Source organism: Brachyhypopomus gauderio, chromosome 20, assembly GCF_052324685.1.
Source record: "Brachyhypopomus gauderio isolate BG-103 chromosome 20, BGAUD_0.2, whole genome shotgun sequence".
Lineage (NCBI taxonomy): Eukaryota > Metazoa > Chordata > Actinopteri > Gymnotiformes > Hypopomidae > Brachyhypopomus > Brachyhypopomus gauderio.
The window spans coordinates 14,397,574-14,420,864 of record NC_135230.1 but is presented as its reverse complement, the minus strand read 5'-3'; the positions used below and the strand labels follow the sequence as shown (position 1 = coordinate 14,420,864).

The window sequence follows — 23,291 nt, the reverse complement described above, 5'->3', positions numbered from 1 at the left end:
CCTCTTTCCCCCTTCAGCACTGATAATCTGACGATTGACTGTATTTGAAGCGGTGATGACATAATCTTTCTGTCTGGCTCTATCCGCAAACTGAGCCGTGCGGTCTCAGAAGTATTTCATGATATATAGCAGAAGATCAAGAGCAAGTAGGAAGTATCAAGGAGGCCTTTCTGGAGACTCCGAGCTCACTCTTATCCCATACTGACCTGTCACTCATGCGGATGTTCAAGGGACATACACTTAGTGGTACCACAGACCTGAGGGCTTTAATACACCTTATATCTGTCTTTGCCCACAAGCCCGCCATGAGCATAATAGGTCTCTGTGGGGTTAGTTCATAAGGGCCATTTGGAGCTGCCGCTCTAAGAGCATGCACACACACATGAACACACACTTTTTCAAGGCTCTTTGCAGTGCTAAAGTCATAAGTCACAGCGCCCTGCTACCGTCAGAGCAATACACGAGGCGCTTGGCTTTTGAAGTGCGAAACTGGTTATCCTGGTTTCAGTGCAGTTGCTCTGCCAGGCGATCACGAAAAACCGCGTACATCTGGACAAGGGATAATTTACTGCCTGTCTGGGTTGAACCCGCTTTTGCAACATGTGCACGTTAAGCTCCGAGGCGCTCAGAGAAACACTCGCAGAAGGAGCCGTAACACCGAGCCCACACGTCCCTCGCCGTGTTCAAGCTACTCTTGGCTGCACGGTGCTAATATCACCTCTCCAAATGAAAATGTAAGTTCATGTATGTCCTGGCCTCCGTGACACGGCCAGGGTTACCTGATGCGGCCCCATGAGAATGCTCCTTTTAACGGGTAAATACATTTGGAATGGCCCCTAAAATGACTTTATTTTTCATAGAGGTAATTTTTGTTCATTATCACGACGTCGCATAATTTGGTCAAAGTTACATCTTGTGGTTTGCGGTGTCATTGCAGAGACTTTTCTGATAAGTTTAGGTTAGGTTGCAGTTATGTACTATAAGTTAAATGTGCCAAGATTCAAGTACCAACATGTCTAGAGGCTAAGTGGGTTACGTAGGTGAACCCAACAACACTGATCTTTTTTGCTTCTTGTATCCACCTTCCATTCCAGTCCATAAGTATAAAGCAAGTCTGTAAGATCGAGTCCAGATTTCTAGGTTTACCAAAGATGTCATGACAGGCATTCCCACCTCTGCCTCTGACTTGGGTTGCCAGATACCATGACACCTATTCCACACAAAGAAACTACCATTTGATTTGAATCACTATGACATTCGGGGATTAACGGGTGAAATTATCAAGCAGGAACATGGTCAGGGAAAAGGTTAAAAATAGACGGATTCCCATGAAAGTCAGGTTGCCAGGTATATTAAAGCAATAAAACAATTTAGCTAATTATAAGTATAGAATTCAAACGCTTTTAGTAACGTGTAACTAAAACTACAGCTCTTTCTAAATCAATTAATTCTTCTAAAATTTCTAAAATTGATTAATTTTTCAGTCCTAAGTAATAATACACCTGCCCAGTAATCTCTCAAATAAATGTAGCTCAGTCTAAGTCTGTTAGTTGGGGGTCCAGATCTCTCCAGTGTCCTGGGCCCATACAGCTGCTCATTCATGTGGATAATTGGCCCGTTTGATTTGCCTAATTCTAATTACATGCTACCACACTTGATTTACACACAGAACTGAATGCGTTAGGCAAGCACCCACCGAAAGGAAAAAGGGGGTTAAGCTTGTAAGCGAGCTGAGATCAGTATCTCAGCTCTGATTTACACTGCTTGTCCTTCAGCGTCATCTACTGTGTGTGTGTGTGTGTGTGTGTGTGTGTGTGTGTGTGTGTGTGTGTGTGTGTGTGTGTGTGTGTGTGTGTGTGTGTGTGTGTGTGCAAATGCACGCACTTGCACAGCATTTCCTCACAGCTACCTTGCATTGCACTGCACTTGTGACTTGCCTGTTTCCATGAGGCCGTGACAGTTCGTAGCCTCGCCCATCATAACAGAGGACATGAAGTGGTAGGAACCCTGGACTGGCACACTGTAGCTGCTGGGTTCATACTGACCTGAACTGAATAGAAAGGTCAGTCTTACAGTGAAACGTTACAGTGAAATGCACATTGGCTTTATTGGTTCGGTGATGAAAATTATATTTATGCTATTTTATGTCTTTATGGCTTTCTGTATTGTTCTGTCTTTACAGTGTCTTTATAGCCCTGTGTGTTTAATATTGAAAGTGTTGAAGGATAGCTACTCATGCGTAGCAAGAATCATTAAGATGTTTTCAAGGTATTTACTATTGGGAGTACAGGAGTGAATTAGAAGTGCTTAACCCTCAGTAACACAAGAGGGATTTAGTTATTTAGTTTGGCAACCATGTAATGCCATGGAAACCTGCTGCTCATTCATGTCTGAATGAGAGAGCCTCAAGAGCTGTTAGCGTCTGGCTAACCGGTTAGACTCTCGCCATAAATTACCTCAGCTACCGGTTAGCAATGGAAAGTAGTCTCGAGCAGATGCTTGAACTGGCATGAAGATTAAGTACAGTTTAGTTGGAGCAAGATGAGACAGGGAGGCATACAGACGTGTTTTGTGGGTGGATTGCTAGGTGAAGCTTCAAAAAACTGTATTCGCTCTGAATATCGTCTCGAACGTGCAGAGATCTGGCAGCTCAGACGGCCTCGCGAATCACATCCAGTTCACGCAAATACTTCTATTTGGAAGCGACGCATGAGGGGTCATTAATCAGACGAAATCGTCTCCCGCAGAATACAGAATGAGGCAGCCCAATTTAGATGCCAAATTATCTACCATTCCAACATTAGGAGGAGGTTGCTTTGGTGTGACTAGCAATAGTAGCATACCTGTTCATAGGACCGACCGTGGAAGCTGTGCAGGGGCGTAAGTGTGAGAGAATCTGTAACAATCTACCCTGTAGACCCTGTTAGACCCTGATCTAACTGTAGAGACATTTCTGTTACCTCAGACTATTTGAAGCGGGGTCTCCATATGTTGATAAAAGAGTGAGAAACAAATTTTAACTGTGTTTGAAACACGTAACTGTACTATACGGAACAAACAGTAAATAGTAAATAAATAGCCTTATAATACCTTTAAATATACCTAGTTGTAAAAACTACAGTTAAATAAGGCAATTGTTAGAACTGATAAACATAAGAAAACACTTCATATGAAGTTTACACGTTCAGAATATACAGGGATATACTCCAGTCTTTCACACTGATCTAACATGGCACTGCCCAAGTCTGTTCATATTCACATTAAATACTAATACAGGTCCTAGATCATCACACATGAGTTGTGGTCAATAAACCCAGTTCCTTCTTTTGAATTCTGAGCAATGCATTGTTTAATCAAACAATCAATAAAAAAAAGAAAAATTGTGCCCCCACCACCCCCACCCCACTTCAGCCTCTGGGCCTGTCTCAGTAATCAGATTCTTACTGTATTTGAGCCGCTTTGTCCTACACTGCTCTGTATGAGCTATGGTTTTGGGTTTGGCGGGAACTCTTACCTATAGTTCCCTGCTCTGAACTCTCTCCCACTTACTGCAGCCTCTGGTGATCCTGTGCTGCCCCTGCTGCACTAATTATGCCAATACATAACTTAGTGCACTTAAATGAGTTTCTCCTCTGCTGTGCTGTATAATCCATCCCCTTTCTTGTTACTAAGGGAGTCACTACCATTTTTCCTAATGGGATTCTCGGAATTTTAAATCAGCAAAGTACTTCCCCCGCAAGCTAGGTTTCCTAACCAGAGGACGAGGCACATGGGGGTGCTTTGAAGTCACTTTTCAAGATGATTCACTTAGACCTGGACATAGTACTTGGTACTTGGCGAGACATGCATATGAAAGACGTTATAATGGATCTAAAATGGTAGCATTTTCTTAACGATGAACATCGTATATATCAATACATTACGATATATACAAATAAACAGACAGAAATCTCTCTTGGCAGCTTAAGAATACGTCTTGACACTAATGAGCCGCAGTTGTAACGTCTCGTTCCTTGTGAGCGTAGCGAGGCCAAAACACACAGCCTGCGGAATATATCACAGTTCCCATCCAGTTCCTCCTATTGTTCCTCTAAAAGCCAGAGCACCACTGCTGCAGGGTCCCGCGCTACACATGCACGGACGCTGCTGGGAAGCAGATGATGGAAATCACAACATTTGCGCTTTCCCTCCGCATGGCCCACAAACCGGACAAGCTGCGTGTCCGTCAGCAGCCCGGGATATCCGCTAGCCGCCTGCTTCTTGTGAAAGACTTTATATTAAGCGGTTTCCTTTCTCTGATTACCGATGTGCAGCCTCCAACAGCCACCAAGTCAACGCGCATCAACAGTGTCATGCAGAATGTTGGATTAAACCAGGGTCAGATTATCCCCAGATTATACTGTGCCACCCTGCTGCCAAACTCCATATATGGAAATATGCTCATTCCTTAAAAGAGGGGGGGGGGGGGGGGGCATTTAGTAGCTTTGTTTGTTTGCTGTATTTATTGTGTTTGTTGTGACTATGTCTGGCTAAGATGAGAGCCAAGAAACACTTGCGCCAAACATAACACGACGTGTTTATGCTGTCAGTCACTCCACACGTCATCCCTTCAGTTTACACGGCAGCTGTAGAATCCTTATCGAAGATCATTCATATGACGTGTTACCACTTATCTTGCCCCAGAAACACTCTCCTCTCATACAATTGTGGGTCAACAAAGAAAGTTGTACAAAAGGAAAGTTATTCACGTCCTGAATGAGGAGGTCTTTTGTTGTAATTGTAATTGTTAAAGGTGTTAATTAGATTATTGCTAATAGCACCTATTACTAGAGCTTAAGTTTAACGGGCAGCGTGTACTCCAGAGGAGTGACTAAGTGATCGGTAGATTGTTCATCAGAACTAATAGGCTTAAGTAATCCCTCTCGAAAGCTCTTAAATTTAGTGGGTTTGGACTTGGGGATTAATCCGTGATAGTGGCTGAGCAGTCCTCCGTGAACATATGGTGGGAAATTACAGAACAGGACGAAGAGGTGGAGGATTAAGTCCCTGTGGAGCAACACAGCTGGGGTCAGGTATAAATTTAGCCCTCCTCATTTAAGTGGTTGGGAGAGGGAGTGGCTATGAAGAGGATTGGAGAACAAAGGATGGGGGTGGGGCTAACAGCGAACCAGAGCAGGAGTGGGTTGAGTTAAGAGATAAGAGGGGCTTAGGCTGTTCTTATGGGAAGTTTACTGTCTGTCAGTCATTAGGTCACTGAGGAGATGTGATTAAAGTTCAGAATTTCTGCCACAAAGGGTGATTGTGGGAAAAAGCAGACAGTTCCCTCTGGGTTTTCCCACTTTATCTGGTTTGAACAGCCAGTCTGTGTGTTAAATCAGTATTTAAAGAAACACAAAACTTTACACCCAACCCTTAGTTCAGTTGTTTTCTGTCGATTCTGTGATTTAAATCTCTTCTGAACATTGTTTGCATGTAAACGATGTAAACACACACACACACACACACACACACACACACACACACAGCGGCGCCAGTGCTCCTGGGGAGCTGGGGGAGCTCTGACAGGCCGTTTCACATCGCCCTCGAGAAACAATGTGGAGCTGAATGGGTTGTACAGAGCTGCTGTTCATCTGTGACCGCGCTGGCGTTCCTGGCGGGTCAGGAGGTCCGACCTTCACCTTCATCTCCGTGTGCGTTGCAGGGAACGGAGTCGAGACCGACACAAGTCACGCAGCAAGGACAGCAGTCGCTCGGAGAAGTCCGTCACCATCAACGCCCCGCCCGCCCAGCCCCTCTTAGGGGACCAGACCCTGCGTGGAGATGAGACGCAGGTGAGATGCACCAGTGTGGGTCTGTCCCGGTGGTGCTAATTCGATGTCGTTCAAACAGCAGGTATCTGCTGCTCATTACACTAGCTTGGCGTTCAACTTTCCTATGCTTGTACACTTGTGTAAGTTTAATTAATGAAGTTTAATAATCAATCAAATTGTGAATTCTGAATTCTAGCACCCATGCATTGTGAATTCTACCTGAGCTGGATTATCCATAAATTAGCTGAAGTGTTTTTGTATTTAAGTTAGAAACAGGGAGGGACAGATATAGATATTTGTGAGATATGTGTGTCATAAGCCAAAATGCTTTGTATGTTAAAAACACTTTATTTGATTAATTATTTCAATCACAGCTATGATTGTGTGATCACATAGTTAATCAAAACTCAAGAACTCGTGTGGATCACCTGAAACTGAGATGATGACAGCCCGAAACAGTCTCCTGTCATTTGTTAAGGGGCCCGATTGCATATTACTGCCTTCTTGCCATATCAGTATGTCTTGTGCAGCTTGTGTTTGATGGTTCTTTTTATCACTGGGGACGTGGGTTTATGTGGTGTGCCACAGTGAAAGCTAAGATGTTTGTGGGTTTTAAATCTAATTTAGTGCGTGTGTGGTAGTGGTTTCTGGGATTGGGTCAGGGTGTGTATGATTTAGTCTGGCCATGTGTCTAGTACTGGGTGGGATGCATGCGTCTGATTGGGTGGGATGCGTACATCTGATTGGGTGGGGGTGTTGTGAGAGTTCTCTTTTTGTGTGCCATAGACGAGCCTGGGTGGCTTTAATCATGTTGCCCATTCACAGTACTCTGTGTGTGTGTGTGTGCGTGTGTGTGTGTGTGTGTGTGTGTGTGTGTGTGTGTGTGTGTGTCCAGGCCAACAGTCAGGGCAGATGCTGGATGTGCTATCACTTAAAGCCCCATGTTTTGCTCTCCAGTGAGGACTGAACGTTTTTATTAATATTATCTTATTACAGCCAAATGAAAGTCAAGCATTGACTCCACTAAAAAACCATCTAAGCTTAGTTATTTGTATTTCCAGGTACGTAGCATCGTTCAGTAATGGAATTTGGCTTTTTATGTTTTATGTTTGTTTGTTCTCCCCATAACGATTACAGGTGGCTGCCTAGCTGGTTTACTACAAACAGCTGTTAACAGTGTGTTCTCTGTGTTGTGCTAATTAGTTAGCAGCTTAGCAACTTTTGACAGGAAATAGTGTTACCCTCACCTGCACCTCTTTAATTAAAGAGAGCAGTGATTGTTGGACAAGGTCACATCCAAGGCTTTATTAACAAGACGCAGCAGGACAGACAGGAGTACTTGCTGAGGTGCGGCTGTGTTGTGTGTTTGTACACAATGTTAGCTAATACCCTGACTTCCTTTGGAAGTTCAACTGAACAGACTACTAGCTGGGAACACACTTGACATGAGTGTGTGATATTAGGTTGGTAATGACTGAACTCACATTTCTGAGTGTGTGAAAGCTGTGGTGATATGACTTTTTTCTGAAGTGTTTTATTTCTGAGTGTGTGAAAGCTGTGGTGATATGACTTTTTTTTCTGAAAGTGAACTGAACAAATGAGCCGTGAGGCCATCATATGTGTCTGAATGGCAATGTCAGGCAATGTTGTTAAACTCTTTTGAGTCTATCACTCGGTGAGCTGCTGAGCCTCAGGTCTAAGCTCCCTGTCGTTTGTCTTCACAAGCACATTATAACTCCAGATATAACATGGGGCTGAGAGTTTCGCTCCAGCAGCCAAATGCCCCGATGTTGATGCAGCCTGATTACCTAAGAGCAGCTGTCTACTTCTTCCTCCTCCCTTCATCCACCCCTCCACCATGGCACTCGTTCATTCCCAGGGGTGTCACTTAGTTATTTGTATTACACTCATAATTAATTTGTCCAGGTTTCCAAAACTTGGTCTTGTCTTTGATGGATGGCCATATTTAGGAGGTGAAATGCCCTGGTGATTCTCTCTCGTTCTCCCTCTCCCACTCTATCTCCCCTCTTTCTGCTCCTCTTTCCCTCACTCCCTCTCTCTCTCTCTTTCTTTGTCACGCTCGGACAACATCAAAGGTTTTTACCTTTTGTGTTGTCCGAGAGAGGCATGCTGAGATATAGAGAGGCAAGTTTTCTCAAACGGACAAGAAATGAAGTGAAATTGAAAGGGACCAGAATCTACAAAGAGGGAGGGAGGGGGTAGGGAAAGGGAAGGAGAGAGAGAGAGAGAGGGAGGGAAAGGGTTTAAGAGAGGGGGAGAGGGAGAGAGGGTTAGAGAGAGAGAGAGAGAGAGAGAGAGAGAGGGTTAGAAGGAGGGAGGGATAGAGGGGGGAGTAAGGGGAATGGATAGAGAGGGAGGAATAGAGAAAGAGAGAAGAGAGGGAGGGAGGAAAAGGGTTAGAGACAGAAGTCATCAGGGACTGTGGTAGAGATACAGCTTGAGGGGGTTTATCACAAGTTACTGGCACCTGCAACACTCCAAACTGTTCGAGTGTGGTGTTTGTCTTCTCTCGGTGTGGGGGTCAGGAGTGTTTGTTTATTGCACACCCCTCCGCGCCTGCTCTCTCTCTCTTCATCACCACTACCCGGAGCCCTTATGTTAAACTGTGACGTTTGTGAGCGTAAGATCCAATTGCATTATGGGATGTTGTTTGTTTATTTATTTATTTATGTCAGAAAAATGCAGGAAATTTTGCATTCACATTCCACAGCATGTTTGTTTCTCCTTGACTGCTGTATCCGGGGACCACTTCTGGCTATGGTGGTGTATGCTCAGAGCACATTCTCCATCAAAGCCTCTGTCTGTGTGTGCATGCATCTGCAGGTGTGGGTGTGTGGGTGTGTGGGTGTGTGGGTGTGTGGTGTGTGTGTGTGTGTGTGTGTGTGTGTGTGTGTGTGTGTGTGTGTGTGTGTGTGTGTGTGTGTGAGATCACTGCTGTCACACCTTAGACCCTCAGCAGCTAGGACGTGCGCACTCAGGTGCTCACGGGTCATTATCGGCCAGGGTGCGCCAGTGACCCTCGTCACCTCTGACCTCCGCTAGCCACACAGACTCTCCCTGTGCACTGACCCCAAAGGAGAACATTGTTTATTATGTGCAAATGATTTCTCAAGGCTGTTTAGACAAGTGGAGGCAGGTGGACAGTGTGTGTGTGTGTGTGTGTGTGTGTGTGTGTGTGTGTGTGTGTGTGTGTGTGTGTGTGTGTGTGTGTGTGTGTGTGTGTGTGTGTGATGGATAGAGCCGAAGACAAACAGGGTCACCAGGAAAGACCCAGTCTCAGCAACGTCTTCAGTGTGTACAGGAATATGGGAGTGTCTGCTGATACCGGCTGGATATTTACAGCCCTGCAGGCTTTAACTTCCAGTATCCTGGACGTCTCGGCTGGATATTTACAGCCCTGCAGGCTGTAGCTTCCAGTATCTTGGACATCTCTGCTAGCCTGCATTCCAAGCCAAGGGTGACAGAGTCAAGCGGTGGAAGAAATGCTACACGATTAGGATCAGCCTATGTGTCTGTTATTGGACCGCCTGAAGAATTTTTGATGTGTGTTTTTTTTTTTAAGCCCTTGCCTAAGGCATCTAAATTTCAAATGAACAGCCATTACAGCTCGAGTCTTCCAGGATGCCCGTTCTCCAGTTTACTTTACAACTTAGTTGTGATTTAAAGGAAGAACTGACACCACTGAGTTTTTGCATGTGTTGATAAAGACCTTCCCTGCTAGTGTTTAGGTTGGGGCTGTTTCCCGCGTTATTGTTTCTTTATGCGATACGTAAGCTAGTGCTCTTCCATGAGATCGGCCGCAGACCCATCCACGAGAGCACTGCAGCCCCGCCCTGTATGGCCCCGCCCACGTGAGCACTGCAGCCCCGCCCTGTATGGCCCCGCCCACGTGAGCACTGCAGCCCCGCCCTGTATGGCCCCACCCATGAGAGCACTGCAGCTCTACCCTGTATGGCCCCACCCACAAGAACACTGCAGCCCCGCCCTTTATGGCCCCGCCCATGAGAGCACTGCAGCCCCGCTATGCATGGCCCCGCCCATGAGAGCACTGCAGCCCCACCCTGTATGGCCCCGCCCCTGAGAGCATTGCAGCCCCACCCTGTATGGCCCCGCCCCCGAGAGCATTGCAGCCCCGCTATGCATGACCCCGCCCTGTATGGCCCCGCCCCCGAGAGCACTGCGGCCCCGCCCTGTATGGACCCGCCCCTGAGAGCATTGCAGCCCCGCTATGCATGACCCCGCCCTGTATGGCCCCACCCCCAAGAGCACTGCAGCCCTGCCCTGTATGGACCCGCCCATGAGAGCACTGCAGCCCCGGCCTATATGGCCCCGCCCCCAAGAGCACTGCAGCCCTGCCCTGTATGGACCCGCCCAGGAGAGCACTGCAGCCCCGCCCTCTGAGCAGACCTGGGTGGACACGCCTGTTGGCACACGGCACATCCTAGAGGAAGGCGGGGCTTGCAGACACAGGGTCAGCCCCTAAAGTGTGAGTTTGATGTGGGGCTGATCAGCGTCTCTGCAGCTCCTGGATTCAGCACATCTGAACTGGACCTCTCTGCTGCCAACCGAGGAGGTCACGGCTCTGCGACGCATGCCCGTTCCCCTCCAAGCCACTCCGTTTTGTAATGTGTGTGTGTGTGTGTGTGTGTGTGTGTGTGTGTGTGTGTGTGTGTGTGTGTGTGAAGGAGAGAGACAGGTAATGCAGTATCTAGGAGTAGGGGTCTATAGTAACAGGTTTATCTGCTCTGGGTAAACCATCCTAATACTCTCCTAATAATTGCACTCTCTCTCTCTCTCTCTCTCTCTCTGTCAATTGCTCACTCATTCACTTTCTCTATTCCTTCATCTCTGTTCCTTCAGTCTCTTTGCCACTCCCAGGACAGACAAAGTACTCTGCCAACACAGCACATTATAGTACAGTCTCACTCTTCCTGACATCATTTAAGTATCTCTCTCTCTCTCTCACACACACACACACACACACACACACACACACAGCCAGGCCTTTGTGCGTATTGGTGTAGGACCACACACACACACACAATGATGGCAGGAAGTGCACTTAGCCCTTTGTAAGTGGATGTCAGACTGGTGCTGTTATTACTGCTGTTTGGGGAGCATTATCTGTGTTGCTTTAACAACAGCTCTCTCTAGACCTGTGACCTTTTTAACCTTAACCTGGCACTCCCTGACAGACACCGTTTATTTTTAAATCTTTATTTTTAATTTCTTCACTTTCTCTCTCTCTCTATTTAATGATTTGTATGACCAAGGAACAATGGATGTTTAAATTGAGTATAAAGAACTTAACCATCCCAATTAAATTACATTATAAATCGCCATATATCGAATTTCATTCGCAGCAGTTGTTTTAAGCAAAGTGGTGACTGCGTTTGTTACTGTGCTGTGGTTTCAGATTTCTTTCCTTTAGCCATTTCATTTCGTGTGGAATCAGTAACCAGACTGCTACTGTATCCATGCTAATGTGTTTTGGGGGTTTTACAGCGCGCTAGCTCATTTCAGCGACTGCGCTGCTCATGCGAAGTGACCTCAGGTCAGGGGCGCGTGTTTGGCGCTCACTGATGAGGAATCGCGTGCAGGACAGCCAGCTACGTCATAGTTCACGGCACGTCCTCTGTATTGTTAAATCGAGGCTAACCACTGAATGGACGCTAATAGTCATAATTTAGCATTATGTCATTTGCGTTCATTTGTTTTTAAGCAGCATTATGTTGTTTGTTGACAAATTTGTTTTGTTCACTTTCTTCATCAGTAATGTTAATTATCCGTTTAAGTTAGTCCTAGCAGTACGGCCCTCTCTGTCACTTGTCACCTCTACTGAGTGTATTTCAGGGACCGATTCTAAAACTCAAAAAAGGAAGTGCCCTCCCTTATATCTTCTAGTCATTCTTCTTGGATGTGATCCATTTTGTGGGAGTGCAGAGTTAACCTGCATTGTCTAGTTCCAGATAAAATCGAGTAAGAAGTAGCTTTATTTCTTCAGCAAAGTCTCTGAGCTCAGTTAAATAATAAAAAGCTAATTTGTCACTGTAGCAATAATTGAGAAGAAAGAACTAGGGAAAGTGTACAGGGAATCGTGGTTTTTTTGTGGAATCGGGCCATTACGCTTAATGAAGGAACACACACTAGCAGCACCAGAGTTGCAGACCAACCTGTCCGGTGTAACACCTCCCTCCAGGACGACAACTGGGGCGAGACCACGACGGCCATCACGGGGACGTCGGAGCACTCGCTCTCTCAGGAGGACATCGTGCGCATCAGCAAGGACCTGGACGACAGCGTGGGCCTGGACTGCGGCCGCTACCTGGCCGTCTCGCTGTCGGTTCTGCTGGGCGTTCTGGTGCTGCTCACGCCCGTCGCCTTCCTGTTGCTGCCGCGCCTGCTGTGGCCGGAGAAGCTGCGAGCGTGCGGGACGGCGTGCGAGGGCCTCTTCATCGCCGTGGCCTTCAAGCTGCTCATCCTGCTGCTGGCCGTGTGGGCGCTCTTCCTCCGCGCGCCGCGCGCCGCCCTGCCCCGCATCTTCGCCTTCCGCGCCCTGCTCGCCACGCTCGTGCTCCTGCTCGTGCTGTCCTATTGGCTGTTCTACGGCGTGCGCATCCTGGATACGCAGGTGAGGGGTGGGGGGAGGGGCATAAATATATGCACATGCCCATAGAACATTTACCTCAGTCTTAGCCTAACTAAGACAAATTATTTGAGTATAATTTACGATAAAGCTGAACTTAACGCTTGGTTATAAAATCTAAGGCCGCTGGGACACTGTTCGCTAGATGCACGGCAAAGCCGTAGCCTGGTACAGCGCTCTCACCCTGTCCTCTGCGTTTTTTGCCCCCGCAGGACGAGGACTACCAGGGGATTGTCCAGTACGCCGTGTCCCTGGTGGACGCGCTGCTCTTCGTCCACTACCTGGCCGTGGTGTTGCTGGAGCTGCGTCAGCTGCAGGCCTGCTTCTCGCTGTGCGTCACGCGCTCCACCGACGGCCAGACGCGACACTACAGCCTGGGGCAGCTCAGGTGAGCCGGGACGCCGCTACGCCTCGCCCCACCGGGACGTCGGGCTGAGCTGGGAAACAAACCGGTGTCTGAGCAGGAAACATATGGAGGTTTTGGCAGGAGCAGAAACAACAACAAAAAAAAAGTCAATCATGTTTGTTCTCTGCTGTGGCGCACAAGTTCTCTGCGGTACTCGTCAGGAGAGCGGCTGGCTTGGCACCGGACTCTTGGGTGTTTCATTAATTAATTAATTACTTTTTTTTTTTTTTTCCTTTGTGATTCTTGCCATGTGGAGAAGCCCAAGCAGCTCTGGTGAGAGAATCTGAGTCTTGTAGCTGTGAAGCAGGAAGCGAGGGATGGTAGTGGTTGGTGGCCTCCCGCATTAGCGGAGAGGGGAGCAGACATCAGGAGGAGGGTGTGCCATGTCATGCCGACGCTTGTTAGGAGCACGAGAGCCCTGGAGATCACACCAGTGTAGTAGCTTGGCATGTTCCCACTGCCAGAAAAGTCTCTCTCTCTCTCTCTCTCTCTCTCTCTCTCTCTCTCTCTCTCTCTCTCTCTCTCTCTCTCTCTCTCTCTCTCTCTCTCTCTCTTTCTTCTCCTCACTACCCAGCCCAAAAGAACCAGACCTCCCTGCACGAGCAGCTTTGCGTTCATAAATCTGCACCTAGTCTTCAACGGCTCGAATGGTGTCCCTAATGTTGCTGTTGTTTATACACTACCAAGTCCTATGAGGCTGGAAGGCGTGGCTACACAGTCGGCTCCCGGGGAGGGTCTCTCCTCCCGGGGAGGGTCTCTCCTCCCGGGCTACTCTTTGTCATCATTAGCCAGGCGGCGGTGCAGACCCGCCTGTCTCCCCCTCGGGATGGTGTCTGCTGTGTGTCATCATAATTACGTCTCTCTCTCTCTCCTTCATTCCTGGGGTTCTGTCCTGTTCTCTCTCACCTGCTCTCGACCCTCATGCAAACGAGACATCTGGCTCCTGCTTATCTAGTGAAACAGCGTTGAGCAATGAGCACGAGATGAGCATTGAGTCAGCGTGGTAAAACTGATCTCAGGTCAGCGCTGAAGGGCAGCTTTTGTTGGGATTCAGAATCAGGCCAGTTCAGAGCTCCATGTTCCGAACAACTAAAGAGGAGCTACCCAGTATCCAGCCTCACAGTTCACCAGCGGTTTGCCTTCAATGCTCTGCTCAGTCCTCACAGCAGCATGAATTATTAATCAAAGGGGCGGAAACACTGAGCCCTGAACATGGACGACACATTTAGAACAGATTTTGGCTTTCCACAATCTGCTCGTTGGGTTGGGCAAAAAAATATCTTCAAGCCTGTGCCTGTTTGTTCACTGATGACCAGATTGGAGTCATTTTTTTGCGCGTGTCTCGTCCCTTCAGGGTAGACACAGGAGCTCCTGTGTGGCGGTGTGTAAATAAGAAGCACATGCTTAAGGCACATGCTGTGTTCACAAACATTACGTTAGTGTGTCTTAAAGCATGATACAGGCTTCCAGGCGGGGCGTCTGGACCAGTACTGCGGCCTTACACACACACACACCACACACACTTAATTACAGAAGAAGATGCTCTCAGCAGCCAGTCGAATCTGCTGTACTGGTTTGGGGCAAAGTGAGTTACTTTTTCTCCCAACGTCAAGGAAACAAATGTTCCACTATATATAGTTCCAGGCTCGGTCCAAGTGCCAAATGGTGTCAGATTCACTCCAATTGTGCATGAGTACACTTGTGTTTTGCAATATTGAGTTGTTTTGTGGCAGTATTATCTGAATACCTGCTGGAGCTATTGTTTCAGTTCATTCAGAAAACGTAGGTGTTGGTGACAAACAATGATACGTGCCGTTTCCATGGAATATTTCATTGTTGCTTCTTTTCTAACAGTTGATTGGATGCTACTTGGGAACGTAATTAGCTAGTTATCTTTTTGTATCTGTTTACCTCGCTTTGAGCTTTACAAATAAGTCCCACTGATCTAGACATTGGTGAGTTTTATCTGTGGCATCCAGGTTTCCTTGATGAATATTGCATTTGAATGCATATGTGTGAAATGGACTGTGTGAAATGCTTCTTATGGGGTTCAGTATCATAGTCGAAGTGTTACTCTCTGGGGCAGAAAAAGACCGTGTGCGGTGTGCTAGGAAATTCGACTTGTTCGTGGTGAGAGAAGTCAGCGGGGCGAATGAATTATGGAGGCCGTCCGGCACACAGCGTAGCCACGTCCTGACAGTTTAGAGGTCCTAGTGACTTATTCCTCCGCCTCTCGTTTGGTTCGGGCTTCCTTGGTTCAGCTGGCATGGGCCCCACTGACTCACTCAACCACTTCAAAGAACACTTCATCCCGAAACGCTTGTACTGGGAGCGGCAGCTGAAACCCAGCGGAGGGCAGTGAGCGTTATGTAAATGAGCACGGGCTAATCGCTGCCTACTAGCTGGCATTAATTATTAGTAATGCTAGTGTCATTCTGCTGAACTGTTCTTTTAGTCTTGGCCCTTTGCCAAAACCAATTCATCTCTCCCTTCTTTGCCCTTTATTTTCCTCATTCTAGTATTCAGAGGGCGGCGGTGGCCATACTGGAGAACTATTACAGAGACTTCCCCGTACATAACGCAGCGCTGCTGACAGCCTCAAAGTCCCGCCCTGCCAAGAACCTGGGAGAACTGAAAGTCTACAGCGTGGACGGTGAGTCGACAGGCCTTTTTCCGCCTTCAGGGCTTATTACGAATGTATGGGTCGGGGTTCATTTGAAGTGTCTTCAAAGGATTTCTCTCAGCGGTCAACAGCCTGTCCTTAAATTTACTCGTGTCAACAGTGCAGCTCACAAGGTGGAAGCGTCGCCTCGTTAGCAGCTAGCGTACCGCGGCTCTGACGGACCTCGCCCGGTCTTTTGCGGTCGAACAGCTTTAGAGCTACGCCAAAAGCCTCCCTTTTGGCACACCGAGGAAATTATAAACGTGGTCACATTTCTAAGCCCCAACACCTCGTTAGAGAAAAGTAGGAACTCATCACATCACCTCACAGCCCCTTCACAGGAGCGACACCTCCGGCACGCCAAAGAGCTGCGCGATGTTCACCAAAGGCTTCTGTTCCCTCAGCTGCGTTTTAAAAACGGTCCTGCTCCACTTCCTCTGACGGTTTTCAAATAACGTGTGCGGACGCCTCTGCCTGGACTTTCCCTGTACACACGGCCTTGCTCGATCCACTGCAAGATGTAGGAGTCATTAAGACTTCTTTCCAGACTAAAAACTGTGAGGCAAAGATTCCTATCGTGACTTTTGGGGAACTCTGTGGTATCAGTGCACTTTGCTGTTTACAGTGCATTCACCATCCCAGAGCCCTCTGCAAGAGTCACTCTGAATTGCAAAGGAATGCATCCTTAGATTCTGTATGTATGGGAGTCCTCAAAGACCAGACGGCTAGATGATAGCTTTGAGTGTATCTTTATAATTGGTGGCACATAAGTGTTTGAAGAATTCAGCTGAATCTGACATTTTCAGTTCCAGGTCCATATGTGTTACTGAAATCGGATACGTATCTGAATTATGATAAAAGTACTCGATCCAAGCAGCCAGATCTGAATTTTTGGCACTTTTTTATGTCAACTTGATGTACATCATAATTTTGTGTTGCCGGGAAGAAAAATGGACAACAGTGAGGGATGGCGGATTTCAGTGGTGGGACAGTGAGGCTACAGACCTCGGCAACAGTGAGGCGACAGACCTCGGCAACAGTGAGGCTACAGACCTCGGCAACAGTGAGGCGACAGACCTCGGCAACAGTGAGGCTACAGACCTCGGCAACAGTGAGGCTACAGACCTCGGCAACAGTGAGGCGACAGACCTGCCATGACTCCAGAGAGACCCATCAGTAACACTCTGGTGTCCTGGATCATACGGTGTACCACATGACGAGTTCAAGATGTCACAGCATAAAAACACAGGCAAATTGTCATTTCTGTCGTCTTGCACTGAGAGTGGTTGAAACAGCATTCTAGTTTTGTTTGCTGTCAATAGACTAAGTAGAAACTATACACAATGAAATATTTAAATAGTTCACATATTTACATTTGCAACCTGTTTTCATTTTCAGTCTTTAAAATGCTTAATTGAAGGTGTATATTTATAGTAAAAAATTAATTTTTCTAATTCAAGTTTGTGTTTTGTCTCCAATATGTTGATAAAGTAAAAAATGAAACCTACCTATGTCAGATTTTAGATGTTGTTTGCTAAATAAAGATACAAATCACTGGTGTAGTAAACATTATTGAAGGTGGTAGATAAAGGCAAAGTCAGAGGTATTCAAAAGTAGCCCAAATAGAGTTAAAAGCCCTCCTAAGGGTTAAAATCGTTTCCTTCTTCTACCACCTCTGTCTGAACTGTGTCTGTTGCTGGTGAGCCCATTGTGATTGGTAAAGTGCTTTGTGACAACATGTGTTGTGAAAAGCGCTATACAAATATATTTGATTTGATTGTTGACTTCTGGAGAAGCTGTGTGATGCGTTGTTCTTTTACACGTGCGACCGTGACCGTAACATCGGATATAGGTCACTTTAAAGAGATATCGTGAACAGCCTCGCAGAAAAATACCCAGATTTGGTCAAACCCCAGATCTTGGTCAGTTTGACCTGCTGTGTGAATATTGCCTACGAATGGCCATGGGTTTAACGCTGGTGTTACAGGCAAGTCGTTGTGTGTGTGTGTGTGTGTGTGTGTCTTCCTGAGATGATGTTCCTCTCTTTATCTGTTGTTCACACACACTCTTCATCACAGTTCTGTGTTCCCCTCACTGTTTTCATTTTAGATCAAACAAACCAGTGATCCTGTGAAGTGCCTTTTTGTTTTAGCAGGTTGGCTTATAACGTTGCCCAGTGAGGAAAAGAGACTTAATCTCAATGATTCCTGCACCTGAAGCTGAATGCTGAAAAGGACGTTGTCTGATTGCTTTCAGATCCTGCTTCTTTGTAGGCAGGCTGAGGGGGTCCCCAGCCACCCGGCGGCTTTGTCTGTCTCTTAGGAGTCTCTTCTCTGTCTCACAGAGTCTCTTCTTCTTTCTCCGAGTGAGACAGCAGTAGTGTTAAATCAATAGTCACGGGGCTCTGATGTCTCGACTCCAGAGAGTGCCCAGGGGAAGCAGACATTCCATCTGTACAAGAGCCTGAGGATGACTGTACAGCCATGGTGTCTCTCTCTCTCTCTCTCTCTCTCTCTCTCTCTCTCTCTCTCTCTCTCTCTCTCTCTCTCTCTCTCTCTCTCTCCACTTCGTCATGCTTGATATTCCAACAGCACATGAGAAGCCTGGACAATGGGGTTCAGTGAATGTTTTCCCATGCAATTTTTCTTGAACTTCTCCTATTAAACAAATTCACTTTTTATTAATTTTCACTGTAATTCCCATGAAGTTACTGATAGCCCATCACAAGTGTGCATCAAAGAACCACACGCCGTTATAACTAATTACCACACATATTTATGATTTCTGTATTTAATCTTTAATTGAAATGATCTCCCACTATCAAGGCAGAATTAAGGCAGTCATTTTGATTGTTTATCCCTAAATCGCCCAACAATACTAACAGAGCCACTTTAAAATGTTTTGTACGTTGTGTATCATTTGTGTTCGTTCTGTGTAACTTCTGGATTGTAAGATGCCCTTTATGGTATTGTGGTGTCTGTTTAGGTGTCACTTGTGTTAATTAAAAACTTTGGCTGCTTCGTGCTCGTCCTTTGGGCCCCCTGCCCCAACAAACCTGATGGTATTCCTGTGTTCAGTTATGGAAGACACAGAAGGGCTCAGGAATGGGATTGGAACTAAGATTAGGATTAAGATTAGGGGGAGTGGGATTAAGAGGCACTGATTCATGGCCTCGCTGTTCTCTGGTAAAAACACAACCCTCACATCAGTGGTCCAGCGATTAAACAAACTCCTGCATCACGTAATGATGGCAGACCACCTACCTTTATCACACGTTCATGTCAGCTTCAGAAAGTCACAGACCCTGATGCATATTAATGTAGTCTTCATTAACATGCGCAAAACAATACCTTTGATGTCAGGAAGGATGTTTACGAAGACGGACACTTGGCACTGCCTCAAGACCAGGTACCAGGGAGAAGTTTCATTTGAATAGCTGAATTTTAATGTCTCATTGCATATGTGAGGGAAAGAATGTGGGGAATGTCGTTTAGACTTTCAGATTTTGCAGCTCGTTTCATCATGAATATTTGTGCTTATCGAAAAACCAGGTCTGGGTTATGGAAAAAGAACCAGATCTGGGTTATGGAATAAGAACCGGGTCTATTTTATGGAGCTGGAACGAGTTGTATCGTCGTACTCAAACTCCTGCGTCTAGGACCTACATTCCAGAGTAATTCCCCCACTTTGCTGTTTTCACTGGTCACCAAACCGGCTGGGTCAGGATGGCACAACCAGTGAGACCTCTCGCGAGATGTTGGTGATGGAGGAGAGGGCTCGGTGTGGTAAACGTGGTGCCAGACCCTGATCCTGGGCATATTGTTCTGTCATTTCAGGCCCGGGGGCCACCGGCGCAGCTGGGGCGGTGGGCATTAGCCAATCACAGTCGCGCGCCATGATCGCCGCGGCCGCCCGTCGCCGTGACTCCAGCCACAACGAGCTCTACTACGAGGAGGCGGAGCACGAGAGGCGTGTCCGCAAGCGCAAAGCCAGGTGAGACGGCCGGCCGCGGGAGCCATAGTTACGAGACCATGAGCGGTTTACGTCACGGTTACACGGCTACACGACGGCTCATCGTGGGCGGTTTCCAAGGAGAAGTTTCGATTAAGGTTCTTCTCTCCAGACATGGAGACCCCCAGGCACTTCACCGCCTTGTTTGCCCTGCTCAAAATACACCTGATGCAAGTGATGGAGTGACAGACTAGCAGCTGAGCTGAATGAGGTGTGTTTGGAGGGGCAGGCTGGGTACTGAGTAGCGTAGAGCAGTTCACCTGGGGCCCCCTTAGCTTGAGCAGTCAGAATGAAGCCAGTCATGTGCAGTCAGCCCCGGTTCTGGACTGCTTTGCTTGGGGGGGCAGTAAAACATAATGAGGGGGCATGTTGATAGTCATGTTTATGAAGCCAGAAATATATTCAAGGCTTGATTTGTGCATGAATGATGACTATTGATACTGGCTTAAAGTGATGTATTAGGTAAAGAAATAAAAATGCACATTTTCGAACTTAAAACTTAAAACACAATGATTAAAAAATACATGTTGATTATGTAAATGGAGAACAAAGATTATCTAATTGTATTTCATTTCAATACTGCCATTACTAATAGAACAACTCTATTTCATGAAAGGCTGACAAATGTACCTATACACAGACTGAGAATATTCAAACATGGAAATAGGAATGACTGAGAATATTTATATTACTGGGAAATTAAAATATAAAGAAAACAAAAGAATACAAATTCTGTTATAAAAGGGAGTATTCGTCACATTTCTATTTTGAAAAAGAAAAAAATATGAAAGTACATAAAATAAGAAATCTATCTACTGCACTTTAATTGTAAAAAATCTGGTAAAGTATTGAAGTTTTTATTGATGTTATGAAACGTACTGGTACAATGCGGTATTTATGCACAGTATAACAATACTGGCTGTGATGGCGAGGAATCGTTTAAACCAGGGATGTCAAAGTCAAATACACCGAGGGCCAAAAAAACAAATTTGTTACAAGCCGAGGGCCGGACTGGTTCAATGTTTATTAAAACATATTGAAATGATTGCACATAGCCTATTGAACCAAGACCTAACACAGTGTATATTATTTAATGTTTAAATGAATAAAGCAATATTTTCTTATGGATCTGTCAGTAATTTCAAGTGAAAACATTTTTCAACAGGCAAACAGATAAAAGCAAACTTCCTTCAAAGAAAAATCACATGAAGACACACAGAAGACACACAGGTTTACCTTTTACCTCCGTGAACATGTACTCTGCCTCCCACCTGGCTTGAAACCCGTTCTCAGTGTCCACCTTACATTTAGTCATTTTTGAGAAGGGGGATAGCTGAACGTTGATGTCTGCTCTGACTGCTGATTTAGGTTTATACTTTCGCGAGTGACCATAGTGCGCGACTCCGAATTTTAATGTTGCTTTGTGTTGCAGGTTTGAAAAGTGCTGCAATTTAGGCTAAAGTACTTGAAAATGTTTTAAATTGTAACTACTTCGTTTCACAACAAATATCTGTCTGACTGAACAGTTCTCTTGTATTACGTTAACAAATACGAGCCTCTTGTAATTCCAGGACGAAACATGAGAGAACGTGAAGACGTTAAGATTGGGGAAAATAAACAACCATTAAATAATGTGAATAAAAAGCGAATTATTTCGAATCATTTCGAGTATATGTATAAATATTTAACATATTTAAGTTTAACGTGCTGGAAAATATTGAAATGGACCTTTAAAGTGACGTACAAGTGCTTGAATTCCACCTTATAAAGGTGTATGAACCCTGCAAACATGACTTTGTTCATTGCGCTGGCGGAGCCACTGCGATTACGTCATTTTCGCCGCGCGGACCCTCGCGACGCTTCGCGCTGCAGTGACTTCTGGCCGGCGCCAGAACATATACAGTGAGGGGGCGTCAGAAAATTTCGGGGGGGCGAACGTAAGTTGTTGAGCGGGGGGGGGGGGGGGGGGGGGGGTGCGTGTAACGATTGTCGAGCGGCCGAGGGAGCACCATGTAGCGATTGTTGTAAAATAAATGGGTCTTATTTTTTACATTGAGGGGGCGGGACACCTCGACTGAGGGGGCAAAGAGCAGCCTCGCGCGCTGTCGTGCACCTCTCGAATTTTGTAACTTCGCGCGCGCCGCGCCTCAGCGCAATGAACAACGTCATGTTTGCCGGGTTCATACACCTATACAAGGTGGAATTAAAGCACTTGTACCTCACTTTAAAGGTCCAGTTCAATATTTCTCAGCACGTTAAACTTAATTAAGTTAAATATTTATACATATACTCAAAATAATTCGCTTTTTTAATCACACTTTCAAAACGCCCAATCTTAACGTCTTCACGTTCTCTCATGTTTCGTCCTGGAATTACAAGAGGCTCGTATTTGTTAACCTAAGACAAGAGAACGATTCAGTCAGATATTTGTTGTGAAACGAAGTAGTTACAATTTCAACATTTTCAAGTACTTTAGCCTAAATTCCAGCACTTTTCAAATCTGAAAAAGCAACATTAAAATTCGTCAGGTAAATGTTCATTCCCGTTTTTTTTATTACCACATATGGTTTCGGACAACACTGCGCGGCAAGTATTTAAACGCTTCCGCCGTTCGCGCAGGTTTAGGAGAACCAAGTTAGCCTAACCGCTAACGGCTAATAAAATAATTTAAGCAACACCTATGTAAGAGGTGAGTAACATTAAAGCAACGAAAAACCACAGTTAAGCAAATATTATCATGTGGAAGTCAGTTTAAACTCAGAAGAGTGTTTACCAGTATACCTGTCTTTCACTCACACTAACAGAACATATACTGCCGAACTGAACCATTTGGGGCGGTCTGCCGATTTTTATATGACTCAAAGAGCCAATCAGGAATAAGCAAGGAAATATCTTCACGCTGTAAAGCAAAATGCATTTTTGTGATTGGTTCAGAGATAATTAAAAAAGCCGTTGCTTGCATTGTGCTTGGGGGGGCAAAGACACAATTTGGGGGGGCAATGCCCCCCTCTGCCCCCCCCTAGCGCCGGCCCTGTGTGCAGTCATAGTCATCATCCTAAACACGGTGATATTTGAACTTAATTCCTCCAAGTGCATTAAATGACTAGTACACGCAGAAACTATCTGTTTAGACTGACCTGTCTGGCCCCATTTCTAGTGGCGTCTAGGTAAAATGAAACCACACTGGTGGACTCTGCTTCCTAAAGCTCAAATCCAAGGCAGTCTAATCTAATTCCATGAAGTTCCACATATACCATGAAAAGCGTAATGCAGTGGAATGCGTGGGCGCAAATTCAGCTTGACCTCGCCGAGTCCAAAACGAGACTGCAGCGAGTCCAGGCCCCGGCCTGGGAGGGGGTGGGGCTAGCCAAGAGCCGACGCCCCTCACCTCCGCCACCCTCCCCTCCCTGACTCCAGGCTGGTGGTGGCGGTGGAGGAGGCGTTCACGCACGTCCGCCGCGTCCAGGAGGAGGAGCAGAGGAAGGCGGTGGCGGGCGAGGGGATGGACCCGCGCGAGGCGGCCCAGGCGGTCTTCCCGTCCATGGCGCGGGCCCTGCAGAAGTACCTGCGCACCACCCGCCAGCAGCACTGCCACAGCATGGAGAGCATCCAGCAACACCTGGCCTTCTGCATCACGCACGGCATGACGCCCAAGGTCGGCCCAGCCGCGCACGCACACGTGGGCCTTGTTGGGCCGTGCACATGGTGCATAGATACATGTGTAGGTGGACAGAG

At 46.5% G+C, this 23,291-nt stretch overlaps 1 protein-coding gene across 2 annotated transcripts in view; it reads left to right on the top strand.

The window, feature by feature from the left end:
- LOC143484667 (vang-like protein 1) overlaps positions 1-23,291 on the top strand; it is a 41,774-nt gene that overhangs the window by 14,694 nt on the left and 3,789 nt on the right. For both annotated transcript variants that reach the window (XM_076983520.1, XM_076983521.1), the window contains exons 3-8: positions 5,702-5,831; positions 12,031-12,462; positions 12,690-12,865; positions 15,403-15,536; positions 19,382-19,538; positions 22,974-23,211. In XM_076983520.1, coding sequence (XP_076839635.1) covers positions 5,702-5,831; positions 12,031-12,462; positions 12,690-12,865; positions 15,403-15,536; positions 19,382-19,538; positions 22,974-23,211 — 1,267 coding nt within the window. The remainder of the gene's footprint in view (positions 1-5,701; positions 5,832-12,030; positions 12,463-12,689; positions 12,866-15,402; positions 15,537-19,381; positions 19,539-22,973; positions 23,212-23,291) is intronic.